Source organism: Prionailurus bengalensis, chromosome D2 (assembly GCF_016509475.1).
Source record: "Prionailurus bengalensis isolate Pbe53 chromosome D2, Fcat_Pben_1.1_paternal_pri, whole genome shotgun sequence".
NCBI lineage: Eukaryota > Metazoa > Chordata > Mammalia > Carnivora > Felidae > Prionailurus > Prionailurus bengalensis.
Window position 1 is genome coordinate 77,859,682 of NC_057351.1, and position 20,065 is coordinate 77,879,746.

The window sequence follows — 20,065 nt, forward strand, 5'->3', positions numbered from 1 at the left end:
AGATAATACATGTGTGTTGTTTTAAGCCACTTGGTTCATAGCTTGTTACCGCAGCGACAGGAAAACTCAGCATTGTCACTCATGTAGACTTTGAGCGTTGGCTGTCACCACTATCTGCAGATGAGGGCGTAGTGGCTGGGGGACCGCCCAGCAGCCTGCAGGAGGCTCCACAGCCAGCGTGGGGCCGAACGGAGCCACGCCAGGTCTGACCCCAGGATCCTGTGACCTGGGATAAGCTATTTAGCCCTCAGTCGGGGCTGGGACTAGAAGGTGATGAGTGAGGCACTAACCTCGGGTACAAAATTTAAGGGGACACAAAACAACCCTCAGTCTTCAGATAAAGTATATTGTAGTGCGATACTTCAAAATCGACAGTAATGCAAAAAAACACAATGAATGAATGGGGCGCCTGGGTGGCTCGGTCGGCTAAGCATCTGACTGTTCATTTCAGCTCAGGTTATGATCTCATGGTTCCGGGATGGAGCCTTGAGTCGGGCTCCATGCTGGGCATGCAGCCTGCTTGCGATGCTCTCTCTCTCTCTCTCTCTCTCCCTTTCCCTTTGCCCCTTCCCCCCTCAAAACCCACGCTGAACAAAATATTAAAATTTTAAGTAAACATAGGGCCAGTCTGAATTCACATATCCATATAAGGAATGTATCGCAACTTTGCAAGATTGCTGTGTGGAATTAAACGAAAGAAACATCCAAACATGTCTCACACACACCTGTCTGTGGTAAGGGCTCATTAAATGCTGCCCGTGGCTTTGGTGGCACAGCAGGTGCGCGTCAGGCTGCTGAGGGTCCCATCCCAGCGCTGCCATTCACTGAGAAGGTCACTTCATCTCTCTCTGGCTGAAGTGACCGACAGACTCGGGGGTGGTATTGCCTCAGACCTCAACTCACTTTTAACTTGCCTTTTTCTTACAAATCGTGTGAGATTTTGCTATTCCTGAAATGTCTTCTCTTATTTCGGCCAGGTTGTTCACTTTTAATGAGTTTCATCTTCTGAAAACGCTACTGTTGTGGGTCTTCTTGCAACTGAACCCCAAAGTGCAGACAGTTCCTGTGCAGGAAACGGTGCTGGCATTTTTTACCAGGTAACATGACTTCGTGTTGATTGATGAAACGCACATACGCTCGGTTTCTGTGCTCATAATATCATGGAGGAAAAGCATCAATGACATGATTTTCGATAGCATCATCTAGAGTGCACAGAATGCAATTTTCTTTATGGGGCCTAAGATTCTGGGGTATCTTCAAGCCACTGGAAATGGCTCACGTACTTGAAAACGTGGATAACATGTAGGTGCGATCATAAGAGATACTCATGTGCTTCTGAACACGTTCTGTCCAGCAAAAGACATGCTATACGAGGTACTCCTTTTGTTTAGAAAAATGTATTACCAAACCACACTGACCTTAAAAACATCGTATTTTAAATGTACCTAGGGGAGCCTGGTGGATCAGTTGGTTAAGGGCCTGACTCTTGATTTCCACTCAGGTCATGATCTCACGATTTTTGGGTTTGAGTCCTGCATCGGGCTCTGCGCTGACAGTGTAGAGCCTGCTTGGGATTCTCTCTCTTCCTCTCTGCCCCTCCCCCACTCGCTTGCGCATGCTCTCTCTCTAAGTAAATAAATAAATAAACTTTAAAAAAGGTACCTAAATTAGACCAGGTTGTCCTCACTTATATTTCACAACAGCATATAAAATTCTGAATTTTCTGAACAAATGAAAAAACATTTGAATGTACAAAAGTTTCATAGAATTAACTCAAGTTTCTTATCCTCTCTAAACTTATAAGTTCCAAAAATTGCGTATCTCAAAATTTCAGTAAAAAATAACCACAGTTTAATGGACACCATTTAATTATGCTTACTAATTCCGATACGCGCTTTCTTTTTTAAAATGTTTATTTTTGTGAGCGAGAGAGAGAGAGCATGAGCAGGGGAGGGGCAGAGAGAAAGGGAGACACAGAATCAATTCACAGCAGGCTCCGGGCTCCGAGCTGTCAGCGCAGAGCCCGATGTGGGGCTTGAACCCATGAACCGCGAGATCGTGACCTGAGCGAAAGTCAGGCGCTTAACCGACTGAGCCACCCGGGCGCCCCGACAAGAGCACTTTCTATTCGTAATCTCATTTCATCCGTAAAAGACTCCGGGGCTTGCTTTGTCATTCCCATTTTAGAGATGACTAAACTGAGGTGGAAATGAACTATCCTGTCAGAGATCACACACGTGGTGAGGGACGGGGTCTGACTTGAACCCGGCCTGCGGAAATCCCAAGACACTTTGCTGCCCGTTCCTAGAATGGCCGATTGGATATCCTCTCTTGTGTCCACTCAGCTGGTTCAGTAATAGCTCCCTGGGCGCTGTGTTCAGAAAGATCCTGAGGCTGCCTGTAGGTTCAGTGTTGTTGTTAGCAGGGGACTTGGAGTGCGCCTTCCCCTCCCCGTGCTGCCCTCTGCTGTGAGTGTTTTCTATCTGTCCTATCGAGAGTGCCCCCATTAGCAGTGGCAGCCTGGGCGCAGGGGAGCGGGGTGGGGGGCAGGGCGAAACTGGTAGTTTATGGGCTCCCTTTCACGCCTCTTTATAAAGCTTCGATTCAAACTTTGTATGTATGCTCACATCACGCGAGCTGGCTGTGGAGTGTGGTGGCCCTGTAGCTACAGACAGTCCCAGGCGGGCCGCGGGGGGTCTGCCTGGAGGAAGTGACAGCCGGCATCACTTTCATTGTCGGGTTTAGGCATCGGCTCCCCACCTCAGCAGGAATGGGGTTTCCAGGCACCATAAGGCGTGTTCAAGGGAGCGAAGAGGCCCCATTCCTTTTGCACGTGTGAGTTTAGCAGATAAACACATCTTGCACCTATTGGTCAGTGGCTTGACCTGATCAAGCCAAGCTCCGTTTGCATTGTTCTGAAGCAGTGAATCCTTTTCTGCACCATGTTAACTAAAGAGCCCATTTTTCCTGTCTCGTTATTTGGGGAAAGCGGTATTCAGTGCCAGGATGATATGCGCTTTGCTTAGTTTCTGTATAATTTGCTTTGAGCGCAAATGTTTTACTAACCACCCCCCACTCTTTTAATAGCCCAAGAGACACTTTTTCCAGTGAGTCATGCACAACCAGGAAAACTTGCTCTTTGGCTCCAGGTTAGCTTTCATACTGGGAATGTCTTAGAACCGGGAGGTAGGAAATGAGCTGGAATGTGGAAACTGTTTTTAATGCGGTAGAAACAGAGGGAATGAGGCTCTCAGGGGGGTGGCCCCCCGCCGAGAGTAGGGTGCGCTCGGTTTTCCTGAGCTGGAGTCCCAGGGCCACTATCATTAGCTTTTCCATTCCTCTTGAACTTACCGCTGGTTGCCTCTTGACCTCACACCTCCCACGCCTGGCTACATTTCCCAAGCCCCCGATGCTACATTGTTCCTTGTTGGAAACCATTTGTGAGTTTCCCTTTGGTCCCAGTATCTTCTACTGGGGGGCCCCGTGTTCTCTGACTGCAGCACAGCGGGGGACTCCCAGCAGCCTGGGCGCCTGCCTTCCCTCCCGCTTCCCCGCCAGCAAGCTTGGTGCCCCAGGGAGAACAGACAGATGGTCTGGGCCTCGGGGCTCTTCCCCTGCAGCTGTCCAGGCGCACCCCCGACTCCGAGGACCACGTGCCCATTTTTAGGATTGTGGGCGACTCTCCTCTCATCCCAGCTCGCTCTTCTGCCCTAGAACAGTGGCACCTTTAAGGTGTTCCCTCATCCATGGCCTCCACCTCCCAAATGTGTGTCCCCTGAGTCTCCAGACTCAGCCTAGGGATCAGCACTTGCCTCTCCTGCTAATGTAACTTCCACCCGTTCTGCCCCCGCTGCCAGTCTGTCCACCGTGGGGCCTCCCCTGAGAGCCTCTCTGACCCCTGAGAGCCTGACGACCACTGATGTCCCCCGGGGACATCATGAGCAGCTTCAAGAAAGGGTCTGTGGGCCTTTATCACACCCCTAGCTTGTCTGGCACCGTGCTGTGCATGGAAGAGCTTCTGAAGGATGAGTTTCCAGCAATCGCTTTTTTTTTTTTTTAACATTTATTTATTATTGAGAGACAGAGCATGAGCATGGGAGGGGCAGAGAGAGAGGGGGACACAGAATCCAAAGCAGGCTCCAGGCTCCAAGCTGTCGGCACAGAGCCCGACCTGGGGCTCGAACTCACAGACCGCGAGATCATGACCTGAGCTGAAGTCAGACGCTCAACCGACTGAACCACCCAGGCGCCCCCAGCAATCGTTTTTGTATGGCTTGGTTCCCCTCACGGAAGTGGGTTGTAATATGCTGATGCAAAATTCAGAGAACACCTTGTCTGTAACAGGGTCTGTAGACAGATGACTGATGGCGGGTGCCTGCTTGGTGTTCTAGACAAGGAAGGGTTCCAAGGCTTTCTGTAGGCTCGGGGAGAAATAACGTCTCAGTTGGTTAGTGATGTCTACCCCGGATGGCAGTGGGTACTGGGTGCCTTGTTCCGTGTTTACTGTCCCTTCCTGCGGATCCCCGGGGCTGCCCCGCAGCAGGGCAGGGTCTTGGGGCTGCTGGCCCAGAGGAGCTGGTGGCCTGAAGGCTGGAGCTGAGAGAAGGCACTTCTGCTTTTAGTGGAGGAGGGAGGCTGCCGGGAGTCACAGCCAGCGTGGGCCAGAGTCGGGTCACCAGGGGAGCTGACCTTCACGGCTCAATGAGGCACCAAGGGGAACAGCTGGTCAGGTCCCTGTGGCCACGGGACATGCCAGGGACGCTAAAAGATGAGGCAGAGGAGTAGACCCCCTGGGAGACAGTACATAGGCTTCGGAATGAGGATCAAGGAAGCTGAGTCTTTGGCCCAGTTTTTAAAGTTACGTGTATTGATGAAAGAATGTAAATGACAGAGTGATCTATGAGGGATCTCCCAGTGGTCAGAGTGGACATCTTGAGGCCACCACAATATGGGGACTTCCCAAATGGGACCGTACTTTTGTCACGTGCAGCAGTGGGACAAGTGGCCCAAACACAAGCTAGTGGGGATCTGTGAGCCACTGGAAACAAGGCCACGCTGCAGCCGTGCCTGTGGCCCTGGCCGGCCTGGCGCCCGCATCGGAGGGTTTGGAACGGTAATTGAGTAAAAGTAGGGGCTCCTGGGTGGCCCAGTCGGCTAAGCATCCAGCTCTTGATTTCAGCTCAGGTCATGAACTCACGGTTTCGAAAGCTCGAGCCCTGCATCAGGCTCTGCCCTCACAGCATGGAGCCGGCTCGGGATTCTCCCTCTGTCTCTGCCCCTCCCTTGCTCGAGCTCTCTATCTCTCTCAAGATAAATAAATAAACTTAAAAAAAATGTTTTTAAATAGATCAGATGCCCCTTTTCTTACCTGTCTTAGCAAGGTCTGGAAGGCACGCTAGGAGTGAAGGTATTTGAACACTCGACCCCAGTACCAGCAATGCCTGCAAATAAAGACATAGGTCCAAGCCTTGTTTATTCTCCCAGGTTCTTTCATTCTTTGATTTTTTTTCCCAAGTTTTTATTCATTCTACCGGTAGTTCTAGAACATGCGTTCTATGCCAGAGACCCTGACAGAAAGCTGAAAGGGAAGTTTCTCTACCTAGGCAGACACGTACAAACACTTTGCAACTTCTTTTCATGGCTGAGTATAACGGCGTAGGAGGGGAGCATTCACACACACACACACACACACACACGCACGCACGCACACGCCCCTTGGCCCCCACAGTCTGTTTTCTGGCAGTGGTTAATTTAGAAAAACAAATAGACCGGCCAGAATTAAATTTAACATTTCCTTGTAGGAAAAACAAAAAAATGTAAGCAAAGCTTACACAGAATCCATCCACAGAGGAGAAGTCATCATTTCTTTCCAGTTAGCAGTCTGAGAAGTCCAGGAAAACTGTAAAAACTCATCAATTGGAGTAGGGCCAGAGGCAGGCAAGTGTTTCACTTTTTTAAAACTGCATTTTTTTTTAAGTTTATGTATTTATTTTGAGCGAGAAGGTGGGGAGCAGAGAGAGGGAGACAGCAGGTTCCCAGCTGTTAGCACATAGCCGGAGGGGGCGCTCAATCCCGCGACCTGTGAGATCATGACCTGCGCGGAAATCAAGAGTCAGACACTTAATCGACTGAACCACCCAGGCGCCCCAAAGGTACTTTTTTAACCAAAGTGTAAAATACATACAGAAAAGTGCACAGACCTTAAGTGGATTTCCGCAAAGCTCACACATCTGTGTCAGCAGGGCCCAGACTGAGGGACCGACTCGACCAGGCACCTAAAGTGTCTTATCAGTCCCCACCTTTCCCAGAAAAAGGAAAACAACATCCAGGCTTCCTTTACTTTCAAGATGTCTTGGCTGCTTTTGAACTTTGCGTAAACAGAATCTTACAATATACACTTCTTAATGTCTGCCTTCCCTTTCACTCAATAGCGTATCTATAAAATCCGTCCAGGGAGGGACAGCCAGGGAAGGCCAGGGACTTGCTCAGGGTCCTTCTGCAATGAATTGGTGGAGGGTCTTCTAGATCTTTGGACACGTCCTTTTATTCTATTTTTTTAAGTCCATTTATTTATTTTGAGACAGAGAGACAACACGAGTGGGGAAGGGGCAGGAGAGAGGGAGAGAGAGAGAATCTCAAACAGGCTCCACACTGCCAGCACAGAGCTCAATGTGGGGCTCGAGCCCATGAAACTGTGAGATCATGACCTGAGCTGAAACCAAGAAATGGACACTTAACCGACTGAGCTACCCAGGCACCCCCACATCCCTTTATTTTAAGATTCTCCAGATTGTAATTCTGGCCCTTAACTGATTTGTTAATCACTAAGTGGGTCCTTCTTAGACACAAGGATGGGTCCCAGCAATGGGCTTACAACCTTTCCTGAAGGAGGTCACTGAAAGCAGTCAGTGAAGCCAGTTTCCGCATGATCCCAACGCCTGGATTTCCCTGGCCGCTGCTGCTGAGCCTCCCCTCCTTCCTGGGGCCTATCCAAATCTGATCCAACCTTGACAGCACTAGCCGAGGACTCCTCTGGGAAGCCTTCCCAGATCTCATTTGCACACAGGACAGATTCCTCCTCTGAGCTCCTCTGTGCAGAGGGAACAAGAGCATGTGCTGACTGGGTGGGTGGGCACTGACCTGACAAACCCAGCACCATGTTCCCCCCAGACCCTGTGAGGGGAGCCCTGGAGGAGAGCCACCATGCCACGGCCTGCGCCCGTGACCCCTGAGCCTGCTGATGTCTCCAGGGAGACGCTTTGTGATCCTATGTGCTGGGGCGGCCAGAAGCCATGCATCTACTGTGATTAATTAGTGGCATTTGAAATGTGGCAACAGAGTCATCATGAAACTGGGCACCCCTGGTGTGAGAACTCTCATCTCTTAACCGGAACATTCATTTTGAAATATCCCATGAGTCACGGACATGAGCGCCATTAAATTGTTTGGTCTCAGATTAGCCAAGCCCTATAGAGGGGGTAGGTATATTTGGGGACAACGGGGTTTCCCATCGCTGGACTTTGGTGTTTCTTGCCTTTTTAAAATTTCTTCTTTTGCTCTGACCACATTGCCTCAGCTCCGCTAGAGTCTGGCTTTCTGGAAGCTGAATCTCCTTTCTTTTCAAGGTCCCTAAATATTACCCCCATTCCTTACTAACTTTTCACTTCGGTCACATGGCTTCTTGGCTTGCCACCCAAACAGGGCGGACCCAGTGTGTCATCTTCAATGAGAGTAGAGACGTGGAAGGAGCCCAAGAAGTGTAGAGCATCCAATGCAAGAGGTCCCTCCAGAGGGCAGCTAAGGTTATCGTTACACAGGATTTCTAGACCCAGTTCTGCCGTTGGGCAAAGGCTAGGACGGACTTTCTTGTCAAGATGACATCGAACTGGGTCTCAATGAATGTCTAGTAGGACTTGACCCGGCAAATAAGCGTGGCAACAGCAGGGGGGCCCATAGCACAGGAAACCCAGCCTGGAGCAGCCTGGTCTGTGTGCACACGTGTGTGTGTGTGTGTGTGTGTGTGCACATGTGCGTGCATGCGCTGGGGCGGGACAGCTGGCGTTCCTTGAACAGACACATGGGCGCATGGAGGGAGGGGATGGCAGGACGGAGGCTGCTGAGTTGGTGGGATCGATTCCTCATCCAATTCATTCACTCAACAAATTGCAAGCCGGCTGAGCGCCAGGCCCTGCGAGAGGTGCCCAGAGGACAAGAGCAAACAAAACAGATGCCAAGCCCCAGCTTCGCGGCGTTTACGACCTCGGAAGCAGAGACAGACAATACGTTCAGTGAATAAGATGCATGTTAGCAGATGGTGGCCCTGAGTCTGGGTCCCGCTCCTGCCACAAGCCGGCTGGAAGTCTTTGGACGAGAACCTAACCTTTCTGCAGGGACATTAGCAAGACCCATGCATCAGGTGCAAGTTCGTTGGGACTCGAAGAAAAGGCCCTTGGCGGGAGGCGCTGAAAGGCAGTGACATCTGATAGGTGACAGTGGGAGCAGCCATCAGAAGTGTTTCATTTACCGCACCGTGGGGTTAAGAGGCTAGAGGATGGGCTCGTGGTTGCTGGCTTTCTGAAGGCACCCAGGTCTACACTGAGGGACGGCTGGAAAAAAGCCGTGTGCCCTTCTCATCACGAGGTATTGCCTCAAAGAGTGCAGTTTTTTTTTCACGCTTCACCTTAAAATTTAAAACTACTATTTCAAATATTTTTTCACAGAAATGAAGTAATGTTTTAATCCTAATTCTTCTTTATGATAGTCAAGTATTAAGATACAATTGGCCTTGTTAGGGGCGCCGGGTGGCTCCGTCCGTCGGTTAAGCCGCCGACTTTGGCTCAGGTCATGATCTCGCACTTCATGAGTTCGAGCCCCACGTCGGGCTCTGTGCTGACAACTCAGAGGCTGGAGCCCGCTTCGGATTCTGTGTCTCCCTCTCTCTCTGCCCCTCCCCCACTGGCACTCTCTCTCTCAAAAAAAAAAAATAAATAAACATTAAAATTTTTTTAATTAAAAAAAAAGATAAAATTTGCCATTTTAACTACTTTTATGTGTGTCATTGAGTGGCAATTAAGTACATTCACACTGTGGTGCAACCATCCCTGCCTTCCATCTCCAGAATGTTTTTATCTTTCCAAACTGAACAATTAACGGATCTCCATTCCCCTGTCCCCCTGCCCCTGGCAAGCACAGTACTCCTTCTGCGTCTATAAATTCAACTCCTCTAGGAACCTCATGTAAGTGCAATCACATAGAATTTGTTCTTCCGTGCTGGGCTTATTTCCCTGAGCGTAAAGTCTCCAAGGCTCACCCATGGAATATCATGTGTCGGAATTCCAAAGTGGATATTTTAAGGCTAAAATTTGAGGTGCTGGGGTCATGGGGCCCTGAGTCAGACACACAGGAAGGATAAATGACTCCGACGGATGACAGGATGGGGGAAGTGAGAGGTTGTGGCTAAAAGCAGCTCTAAAATTACGACTGGTGCCAGTCAGAGGGACACTTGTCCTGGGCATTGCCTTTCAGGAAGTCTGGGGGGGGTTGTCCCCGGGGCCCTTGAAAGCAGGACCCAGAGCCAACCTGGGCATGTCTTTCAGTCTCAGGGACCTATGAACTGTCCTCCCCAAAGGGGTCATGCCCCAAGGGTTTCTCGAAGACCTGTAGGAGGCAGACACCATGGCCTGACGTTCGTTCCAGAAAAGTCAGTGCTAAACCCAAAGGGATCTTTGCACGGATGGCATTGAGTGCCAGGGGAAGCCAGGCCAGCATTTGATCCCACCAACAGAGCCGGGCAAAGAGGCCCCCCAGCTTTGTGTTAGCTTCCTGTCACATTGGGTTAGGGTAATGAGCCCATCATCGGGCCAGAGAGTAGAGGATGCCTCTGCCTTCAGACGGTGGAGAGGAGCCGGGTTCAATGGAAAACGCACTGAGCTGTTCTCAGGAGGCCTAGGTAGAGTCCTGGCTCTGCAACAGTCGGCCTCACCCGTCTCCAAGGGCAGGGCTGTGTGCATTGGTTCAAGGTGCTGGACCACATCCCTCCGATGCTTTCAGATTTTAGAAAATCAACAGCTGAAGTCACCATCTTCTTCCTCTGAGATGGCCCAAGGCTTGGGCAATTCAGAGGCTGGCAGTGACAATGAATGCCACCAAAAACAACTCCAGGCCCTTGGACAGCTTGAGTCCAGGTCACTTTCCCAGGGACGAGAGGACAGTGGTGGTAATCATGAGGTACAGAGTGCTTGTGGGGCATCGGAAGCTGTGCCCAGCACCATCACCTTTACTCTTCCTTGATACCCACGGAGGCTCATATGGCCATTGTCCCCACTTGACAGAGAAGGAGATTGGAGCTCAGGGAGGCTCAGTCACGTGACTGATGGCCAGCTGGTCCAGGACCGGAAGCTAGTCCAAGCTCACGGAAGCATGATTAGACAACGGATGAGCAGACTCATGACCTCGTAAGTCAGCCACCATCGGTGCCACTTTCCTGTGACCCAGAGGGATCTTAAAGTCCAATCACCTGTCTCCACAAAGCTCTTTCCCGAACCCTCTGGGAAGGGAGGTCTGACGGGAGAGTTCCTGGCTGATGGGCTGTCGGGTCCGAGCGCCTCTTCCAGGGAGACTCTGCGGCTTGGCTTCCTGTACCCTCCCAGCAGCCGTCCCACAAAGCTGCAGAGTTGGTGCCTGGGGGCTTCTGAGTCTCAGGGGACGTGCTGTCCTCAACCGTTCAGCTTTCTGGGCTAAAAGTGTCTCTAACCGGCAGCTCCAGCAAGTGCTCCCTTCTTAGGGCAGTACCAGAACGTAGGTGCCCTTGCCGGGGACGCAGGCTCATTCCCTAGAGCACTCGGCTGGAGGGGACTGTGCCAGCTCGGCCCCTTCTTCCCTCCGTGACACCTACACCCAGTATGATGTCACCTAGCTTGTTCCTCTGTTAAATGGTGAGAGAGAGGCAGGAAAGGGAACCAGCGAGTGTTATCCGTCCAGCTAAGACATCACGTTCTCTGGGTACCGGCCTGGCCTACACTAGCCCAGCTACATGTGTGCAGGCTGATGGAGGGCGGGTTCCGGGATCAGTAGAACTGTACTGTGCCTGAAAGCATCAGCATTCCTTTATTTACGCCTGATCTATCTACCACCAGAGACTGGCACCCAGTGGCATCTAACAAATAATCGCTGAATTGAATCAACTCATTTGTCTTTGTGCCCCTCTCCCACCCCACGCGCCTCAGCATCCCTAAACTAGCTCCTGGGACCGCGGACACGGAGTGTCCCAGAAATTCCTAGGACTTCTGAAAGCAAATGGTCCTTAGCAGGCTGGCGGGCACCTCCAGCGGGACACGGGGCCAATGGTGCGTTCAGTCTGGCTGAGACAGGGTGTGATTTGAACATCACTCTTGATTCATGGAAAAATAATCTGCGGGCGCCCTTGGCTGCTCTCATACGGATCTGCCTTGAGGGAATGACTTTGCGTTTCCAAAGGGACTCGGAAAAATTACTCCCGTTGTCCCCACTGATGAAACGTGACCCTTTTACGAAACAAGGTGCTGCAAAACAAGAATGGTGGATGTGTGTCTGCGTGTATGCGTGTTCGCAAAGGGAATCTGATCTCAACCCAGCCCCGACCTTCAGCATGGATGGAAATTAACTGGAGCTTAGTACCGACGGTAACTGCAGAACAGCTACTGAAATTCGTCACCCGCTTTCCTTCTTTTTAACCCTACCAGAAGGCACTTTTGAAGGACCTAAGTTGGCCACTATTGAAAGGGCAGCTTGTGTAGTGGAGGAATACAAAGTCCTGCGTTCAAGTCCTAATTGAGCCTTTGTTTTTTCATCTGCAAAATGGAGCCCATGACACCTGCCCTGTCTGGCCCGCAAGAAGTCTGTGAGACTCAAGTGAGAAAATGTATCTTGAAACCCTCCATAAAGTAACATATGTTACCGCCAGTCACTTACTTCATCAGTATGTGCTGTGCACCTGCTCTGTACGTAGCGTGGCAACGGATGGCAAGGGACTAGGACCAGTGTCTCGTTATCACCTGTGGGGTCAGCCTTCACCCAGGCTGTCCCAGCTGCCCTCTGCTTCCGCACGCCTCACCCATCCAGAGAGAACCAAGCACATCTACCCCTGACTGGTGAAACCACTAGTCTCTTTGACATGACTCTCGTTAGCCCTCGCCAATTCCAGAAAGGAGGTTTAATGACAGTCTCTTGTTCCTCTTTGCACCTCTGCTCAGCTTCTCCAGGAAGTATTCCTTTCTGGATCAGGACACGGGACAGAGCTTGGTGCCACTTTTCCTTTGCCTGCGCCTGCACGGCATCATCAAAGGTAAGCCCTGCCTGAGTGAGTGCATCTGGGAAGGCCCTTGGGGACCTGCCCCACCCTCAGCAACTCCCAGGAAAGACCCCACGGGCCTTTCCAAAGGAATCAGCTGGGATATGGCATGGTCACCTCCAAGTTGTGTGACTTTGGGAAAGTCACATAACTGCCTGGTCTCAGTGTCCCGGTCTATAAAATGGGGGATAGTCAGAGCTTCCGTGAAATATGATATTGGATGAAGGGACTTATGGATTGTGAAAGTATGTGCGTTCAGCCTCCAAGGGCTGTGTTATTGTCATCTAGCCACGTGCCCTGCATCTTAGAGTGGCGTCCCCTCCAGGTCACTTGCTCCGTGGTTGGGGAGGAGACTCCGGGTCTGTGCGCCAGACCTGGCTTTCTCAGCCTCCTGCGCTGGGCCTGGGGGAAGGCATCTGTGACTTGGAAAGAGGAGGAAGCCCCCTGGGGAGTGTGTTTTGGGGCTGCCCGGGTGCCCCCACTCCCAGACCTTTGCGAATGAAAGCACATTTGGGAAAGTTTTCAAAGCCATTTCCAATTATCCAGATAAAACACATAGCTGTAAAACCCAGGAATGGTTGATGGACCCCAGGTAGTTTTGTCCAAGTTGCTTCTAGACGCTCCCAAAGACACTGATGATCCGAACTCAGCCCTCCCTTCCTGGGCAGGATTTCGGCCAGGGGGCCATGAACACTCTGGGGGGAAGTGCTCTGTGCCGGTCCATTTGGGCCCCACGCACCTTGTGACCCCCGGGGGACCCTGGCCAGGCCCTCTAATCCTCAACCCTTGACTTCCTCCTTTTGCTCTCTGCAAATCAGACTTCTGAGGCTCTGTTATGAATAAATCTATAAAAATGTTCTCTTTGTGTTTCTTCCAAGGCAAAAATCTGGAGGAGTTAAGGCACATTAACTTCTTCCCGGAGTCCTGGCTGATCCGGGTTACAGCCAACCATTACCACGCAGTGAGTTGCCAGCTCAGCAAGGAAACAATTATTGAAATTTATTGCTTTTCTGACCTGGCTTTCTCTGGAGACGTGTTTTGCATCTGAAACCTCTGAGCCTTTGAGGTCGGGATGTTTCTGGCTCCTCCTTCAGGGGAGTGGAGAGATTCAAGCCTGGTGGGGGCAGAGGGAGGAGGCTTGGGCGGAGCCAGGTGCTTCAGGCATGTGCACTGTTGACTTGGGGGAGTGAGGCGGGGTCCGGGACCACTGGCTGCCCCGCCCTCCTGACCCAGCCACCCCCCCCCCCATGGACACACACATAACCTGTGCTTGTTACTGAAATTTTTTTTATTAATTTTTTTTTAATTTACATCCAAATTAGTTAGCATCCAGTGCAACAATGACTTCAGGAGTAGATTCCTTAGTGCCCCTGACCCATGTAGCCCCTCCCGCCTCTCACCCTCCCTCCAGTAACCCTCAGTTTGTTCTCCATATTTGTGAGTCTCTTATGCTTTGTCCCCCTCCCTGTTTTTATATTAGTTGTGTTTCCCTTCCTTTATGTTCATCTGTCTTGTCTCTTAAAGTCCTCATATGAGTGAAGTCCTAGGATTTCTGTCTTTCTCTGACTAATTTCACTTAGCAGAATACCCTCCAGTTCCATCCACGTAGTTGCAAATGGCAAGATCCCATTCTTTTTGATTGCCGAGTCATACTCCATTGTGTGTATAAATCACATCTTCTTTATCCATTGATCCATCGATGGACATTCGGGCTCTTTCCATACTTTGGCTGTTGTCGATAGTGCTGCTATAAACATGGGGGTGCATGTGTCCCTTCAAAAGAGCACACCTGTATCCTGTGGATAAATGCCTAGTAGTGCTATTGCTGGGTCGTAGGGTAGTTCTATTTTTAGTTTTTTGAGGAACCTCCATACCGTTTTCCAGAGTGGCTTCACCAGCTTGCATTCCCATGACATTTTTTAAATGCAGAGAAACTGAATGAAAGAAAAGACATACCCCTCAGACCCATCACCCAAAGACAACCTACAACCACTACTAAGATCTCGTTGTGTTTTACCGGCCGCAAACTCTTCCACCAAGAACACCTGCTATATAAACAACACTACTTTGCCTCTCTTTTAGTGCAGAAAATTTGCCACGCTCCTAATTGTTAACTATTAGACATGGCTGTAGGCTGAACATATTTGCATGTGATGGTTTATTTTACTAGCCTTAGAATTACTTTCTTGCAGGAGATTGTCAAGAACAGAAAATACTGGCCCAAAAAAAGGAATGTTCATTTCTGTTCTTGATACGTAGTAACAGTTTGGGACCAAAACGCTCTTCCCCCCGTAATGAATGAGCTTGCTTCACTTCGTACATGCTCAGCAAATCGGGCGTTTTTATCTCGGATCCCTTCTGTCAAATGAGAGGCAAACAACGAAATCTCATTTCTCAATATGCATTCCCTTTATGACTAGGAAATACGGATATTTTTCCAAGTGGCATTTCCCCCTTTGTGAATTGTCCTATGCCAACTGTTGTAGTTGTGTTTCCAATTGTGCGTTTTTAGAGATGAAGTAGGGCAGTGTTTGCGTTCCGAAGATTGATGAGTCACTAGTTAAAATTCAATTCAGCCCGACAAATACCTATTGTAATGTGCAAACCACAGCACCCAGTGCCCCTGCACAACAGATAATGACTCCATGGAACCGAGCCTCTCTGGGACGTAACTCAGAACCATGCTCTAACAGAGCACAGTGGAGGCGGGCAGCAGTCCTTGGGGCTGGACTCCTCAGGAAGTTCCCCTCCCCGCCCCCCCCCCCCCCCCCCCCCCCCCCCCCACACACCCTCTTCATGTTCTTCTGACCTGGCCCACCTCCTTCCTTTTGCCCCTTGTGGGATCCCGCCATGTCATGGAGCTCGCCATGTGGGATCACGCTTGTGACTTTATGGGCGTGATCATTCTCTGCCTCACAATCAGGCTATTTACGTGCACATTTTATTTACCCGGGGAAAATTCTCAGGAAGTTTTCTTGTTCTCATCTCTCGTTCTCTGAAAGCATTAAGCACAGTACCTGGCACATAGTCGGCGTCGACAAATACTGCAGACTGGATCCATGGCCAAGTGTGGGATCCAGAGACAGAGCTATCTATCAAGCACGGTGGGGGTTGTGGGATCAATGAACCGACGCAGAGACGGGGAGAGATGCTCGTGTCCCAGGGTCAGATTGCCAGTGAACTGTGTGCACCTGTCTTTCAGCTGGAGAGTGGGGGTGACATGGCCCACGTTAAAGATCTTACCACCCAGGCTGTGAGATTCGGGCTGCTCTTTAACCAGGTACAGACCCCTGGGCCCAAGCAAGGGGAAGGACCGTTTTCTCCCATGCTTGGTTAAGGACATTTGTATAATCGCTTCTTACCTCTGTTAGGAAGGCCAGGGAAGAAAAGAAAATAGTCATGTCTCTTCTGCATGTTCCCACCACACCCTGGGAAAAACAATTCACAAGACAGGGGCCTGGGACAGGCCATTCGTTTATCTGATGTGCACATCCAAAATTTCTCCTTGAGGGGGACCAACTGTCCTCGTTTTTCGGGGATAGAGGAGTTTCCCTGGGAAGCAGGACTTTCAGTTCTGAAACCAGGAAAGGCCTGGGCAAGCTGGGATGAATTGATCGTTCTCTTCCCCGCAAACATCAAGACTTGCCAACAGTTCCGGGAGAGATTCCACTCCAAGCCTGTGTTGGCAGTTACAAAGGGGAAGCTATTCTGGGCGGGTATTTTCATGGGTCCCCCAAATCAAAGCAGAGTGGGTCAGGGAACTTGGCTGCAAGGTATGTGGGCACTCAGCCACCAGGGGTGTATGCAGGGCTAGTGGCTGCATTCTGTCTTGGGTTCCCTGGGACGGGCACAGTTCTCCAAGCAATTGCTGTACTCAGTTGTTGAAAGCCACTCCAGTAGTGATCTCAAAAGAAGTTGTGTTTCAGGGACTCGGGGCTCTGAATCTATCATCAAAGACTCCCCTCTGGGTCAGGCCTGGATGGGCTGGGTCTACACCTCGCTTGCCTACACCTGCCTAAGTGGACAGACCGCACACCACAGGGGCCAGGAGGACACCTTGCAATACCATGAATATGGAGTATCTTTTAGGCCCATCCAAATTGGAGCAAATGCTTTGCTTCATAGATCTGCAGGCCACAGATTATCTAAGAACATGCCTAACTCATCCTTCTCCCCACTAGAGGATGTGCGGAGCAGTTAAGATCATCACTGAGTACAACCCATGGGGTTTGTGAAGTCACTACAGTTTGTTCGGCCCTTCCTGAGCTAAAATTGCCGTTGTGTTTTAATTAGTCACTTTTGTGTGTCAAATTAGTCGCTTTTGTTTCAGCTAGAATTTGTTTTTTCCGTGTCCTCTTGCCTTTGAATACAGAAGGTTTCTTTCCCTGTCACTTTGTTGTTTGTTTATCCTTCCCAACTTAGGAGTATACAACTCATTCGGAAGTGATCGCCATATACGGATTCTTCTTTGAGATAAAGGGAGTCAGACATGATACTACCTCTTACAGTTTTTACATGCAGGTAAGAAGGACAGCGCACAGGAAAGTTGTGTCTCTGAAACAGTCTTTTAGATCCAGAGTCAATTCATACGAAATTAATAATAATTGATCAATCATTAGCTAATGATGAATACGAAATGTGTTATAAGCCCACTGCTAATTATGCTCATACCTGTGAGAGGCCATTTGATTTTTACAACCTTGGGAGGTTTGAGGGTCCATATGGCCCCTATTGGCAAAGTTGGGGTTCCGTTCTAGACTCCGACTCTACGTTTGGGGCCCAGTTCGCCTTCTGTTCCTGCGTGATGGGCGATGCTTTACAGATGATCATTCTTCAGTGGAGGGAAGAGGGAACGGTCTTGTTTAGAGAGGCAAAGCAGGGCGGTGGACAGGACACCGGTGAATTCAGGAGGACAGAGGGATTCGCCTCAGTGCTCTTGCTACAGGCTTTTGGAGGAGTGCTGTGTTTTAGAGCAGAGTCGAAGTCAAGCTGCCTGGTGAGCCGCATGATGTTGACAAGCCCGTGAGCCTCCCCATGTCCGGCTTCCTGAGCCTTAAGATGGGGAAGGTAATGGGACCTACCTGACTTGGTTGTGGGCAATATTACTGTGTTCATTTGTGCAAAGCATGTGGCACAGGGCCTGACGCATAAGGCACTGTATGATGATGCCGACAATGACAGTGACCACTATGATCAGGGACCGCTATGTTCCCCTTAGGATTTGCCTTGTAAGTCTCTAAGGCATCCAGCTCCTTGAGAAACCGTATCTCATTAGTCTTGTTGTTATCACCACTAATCACAGTACCCGGAACACGGGGAGGTGCGTTTGTATTGTGAGCAGGCAAATGGATACATGCACGCCTGCAGAAACCTGAGCTTCAGCCCCAGCTTCGCCGCTACCTCCTTCGATGCCCTTGAGTGAGTCACGTCTCTTCCTTGGGTCAGTTCTTGTCTTCAGTGACTCAGGCATTTCCCTACATGATGGAATTTACTGGATGCAGGAGATGAATTATGTAACAACACCCCTCGAAATACCCGTGTGCGCACTCCATTGGTTTTTAAATCCTGGCAAGGCGATAGTGAAGACCTTCCAATTCGGTACAGCCTGACTTAGTGGCATTTTTCTGGGCTCGCCAGACCCCAGTCTGTCCGCCGGTGGTTTGAGGCGGGGGGGGGGGGGGGGCGGTCAGATGCGAGCTGACTCAGCAGCGGCAGCCGTTCTCAGGAGGTGGGGCTGCGGGGAGCACCCCCTTGCTCTCCGCACACCTTACACGGGAGAGTCGACGGACCACGTTTTGCTAACTCTGGGTCACCCCAGCTTCAGTTCCACCTGAGGTGGGTCACCCTCCTTGCAGAGAGTGAGGCACAGTGACGCGGTCTGCGAGCACGGCCCCGTCAGCCTGCGGGCGGAACGCCTGGTGAAGTACAAGATCAGAGCCCAGACCCTGGTGGACGGCCAGTGGCAGGAGTTCAGGACCAACCAGATCACCCAGAAGTTTGGGTTCTCCAAGCCGTCCTGCAAAAGCCACGTGAGTGTTTGACTTCTTTTCTCTTTTGTGTCTTTTTTTGCACTTTCTCTCCACCACTCCTTTTTTTGGGCGATCACTGGCTTTCCATCTCCAGTGGTCCACAGGGGAAGCTTGCTCGCTTTCTTAATAGACGGTCACAGCTCCACGTCACGCTCAAGAGAAACCTAGAATAAAAAGCTGAGGATGTGGAAAGCTATCACTATCACGCCAGATCCAGTTTGTAAATGTCAAAGGGTCCTGTTTTGGGAGGAGGGGAGGTTTGGTGGAGGGTGCCTGCCACCATCGCCTCCGCTGTTGCCTGGACGTCCCCTGTGACGTGCCCCAAGATCCGTGGCCTGGCCCACCTGCCTCAGTGGCCGGCGCCAGCATCCGGGCGGATTCTGTACCTGGCCTGGCTCCTGATGGGTAAAATCCAAAGTCTGCCAGAGAGCCTGTCTGTAGTCCTACGAGGAACTCTGAGCGTGAATTTCAGAGGGTCCAGGGGCCACCCTGGGTGCCCCGCAGGGAGTGGGACTCAGCTTTAAGCCAGGGGGTCCTTCCCCGTCCCGGCTGCGCATCAGAAATCAGCACGCTGGGCTCCTCACGAGGTCCACGGGCCTGCGCACCACCCAGCTCCTGAGGCGATGTATTCCGCGGTGGGCCCCTACATCGGTGTTGTTTAAAGCTTCCCAAGTTATTCTCTGCGATGTCAGAAATCAGAACCGCGATTTCCCCTTGTGGAGGTGGGGGCAGGGAGGGGGGGCGCCAGGATATTGGCCAGGAGGGAATGTGACAGTTTCAGGGGTGCCTGAAATGTTCTCTGTGGTGATCGGCGTGGCAGTCACCCAGGTGTACTCACTCGTGAAAATTCACCGAGCCAAACCCTTAAGATGTGTGCACTTTATTGTATCTAAGTCATACTTAAATGTTTTAAAGTTTGCTTTACAGACCTTCCCTAGGCGTTCTAATGTGCAACCAGAGTTGGGAATGGCTGCTTACACCACTGTTAAGGCCTCCCCCCCGCCCCCCAAGAGAGCAATCGTGTTCATCCTAAAAGCCCCGTTTGCTTTCTTCCGTTTCATCTTCTAGGCCTTGAAAATCCACACCGTGGGCCTTCCAATCTATGCAAGTTTTTCATTCATCTTCCCAATGTCTTGACAGTTTCCAGAAGAACCTGTGGGATTTTTCTTTCTTTTGCCAGGGTCTACATAAAAGAAAATAAAACGGCGTTAAAGGGACTGCTCAAGCATTCAGGTGACTTTCCTAGCGGGCAGCGAGCGATCTCAGCAGAACTTGGGCCCCCTGTCGGGCTGCTGTGACAGAGAACCGCAGGCCGGGGGGCTCATAAACAGCAGACGTTTACTGCGCACAGTTCTGCGGGGTGTCCAACATCAAGATGCTGGCACATTCAGGGTGGGGGCTGGTGATAACTTGCTTCCTGGTTCACAGACGGCTGCCTCCTTGCTGGGCCCTCACATGGTGGAAGGGGCGAGGGGGTCTCTGGGGCCACGTTTTTTTTTTTTTTAATTTATTTCTTTATTTTGAGAGAGAGAGAGAGAGAGCGGATAGAGAATCCTAAGCAGGCTCTGCCCTGTCAGCACAGAGCCCCATGTGGGGCTCGAACTCACAAACCATGAGATCGTGACCTGAGCCGGAGCCAAGAGTCACATGCTTAACCGACTGAGCCCCTCAGGAGCCCCGTGGGGTCACTTTATAATGGTTAGAATGG

General features: G+C 50.8%; 1 protein-coding gene across 2 annotated transcripts in view; it reads left to right on the plus strand.

The window, feature by feature from the left end:
- BTBD16 (BTB domain containing 16) overlaps positions 1-19,574 on the plus strand; it is a 45,098-nt gene extending 25,524 nt beyond the window's left edge. For both annotated transcript variants that reach the window (XM_043597762.1, XM_043597763.1), the window contains exons 10-16: positions 978-1,097; positions 12,231-12,322; positions 13,207-13,289; positions 15,531-15,608; positions 16,751-16,849; positions 18,184-18,357; positions 19,426-19,574. In XM_043597762.1, coding sequence (XP_043453697.1) covers positions 978-1,097; positions 12,231-12,322; positions 13,207-13,289; positions 15,531-15,608; positions 16,751-16,849; positions 18,184-18,357; positions 19,426-19,494 — 715 coding nt within the window. In that variant the 3' untranslated portion in view covers positions 19,495-19,574. The remainder of the gene's footprint in view (positions 1-977; positions 1,098-12,230; positions 12,323-13,206; positions 13,290-15,530; positions 15,609-16,750; positions 16,850-18,183; positions 18,358-19,425) is intronic.
- Positions 19,575-20,065: the final 491 nt, after the last annotated feature.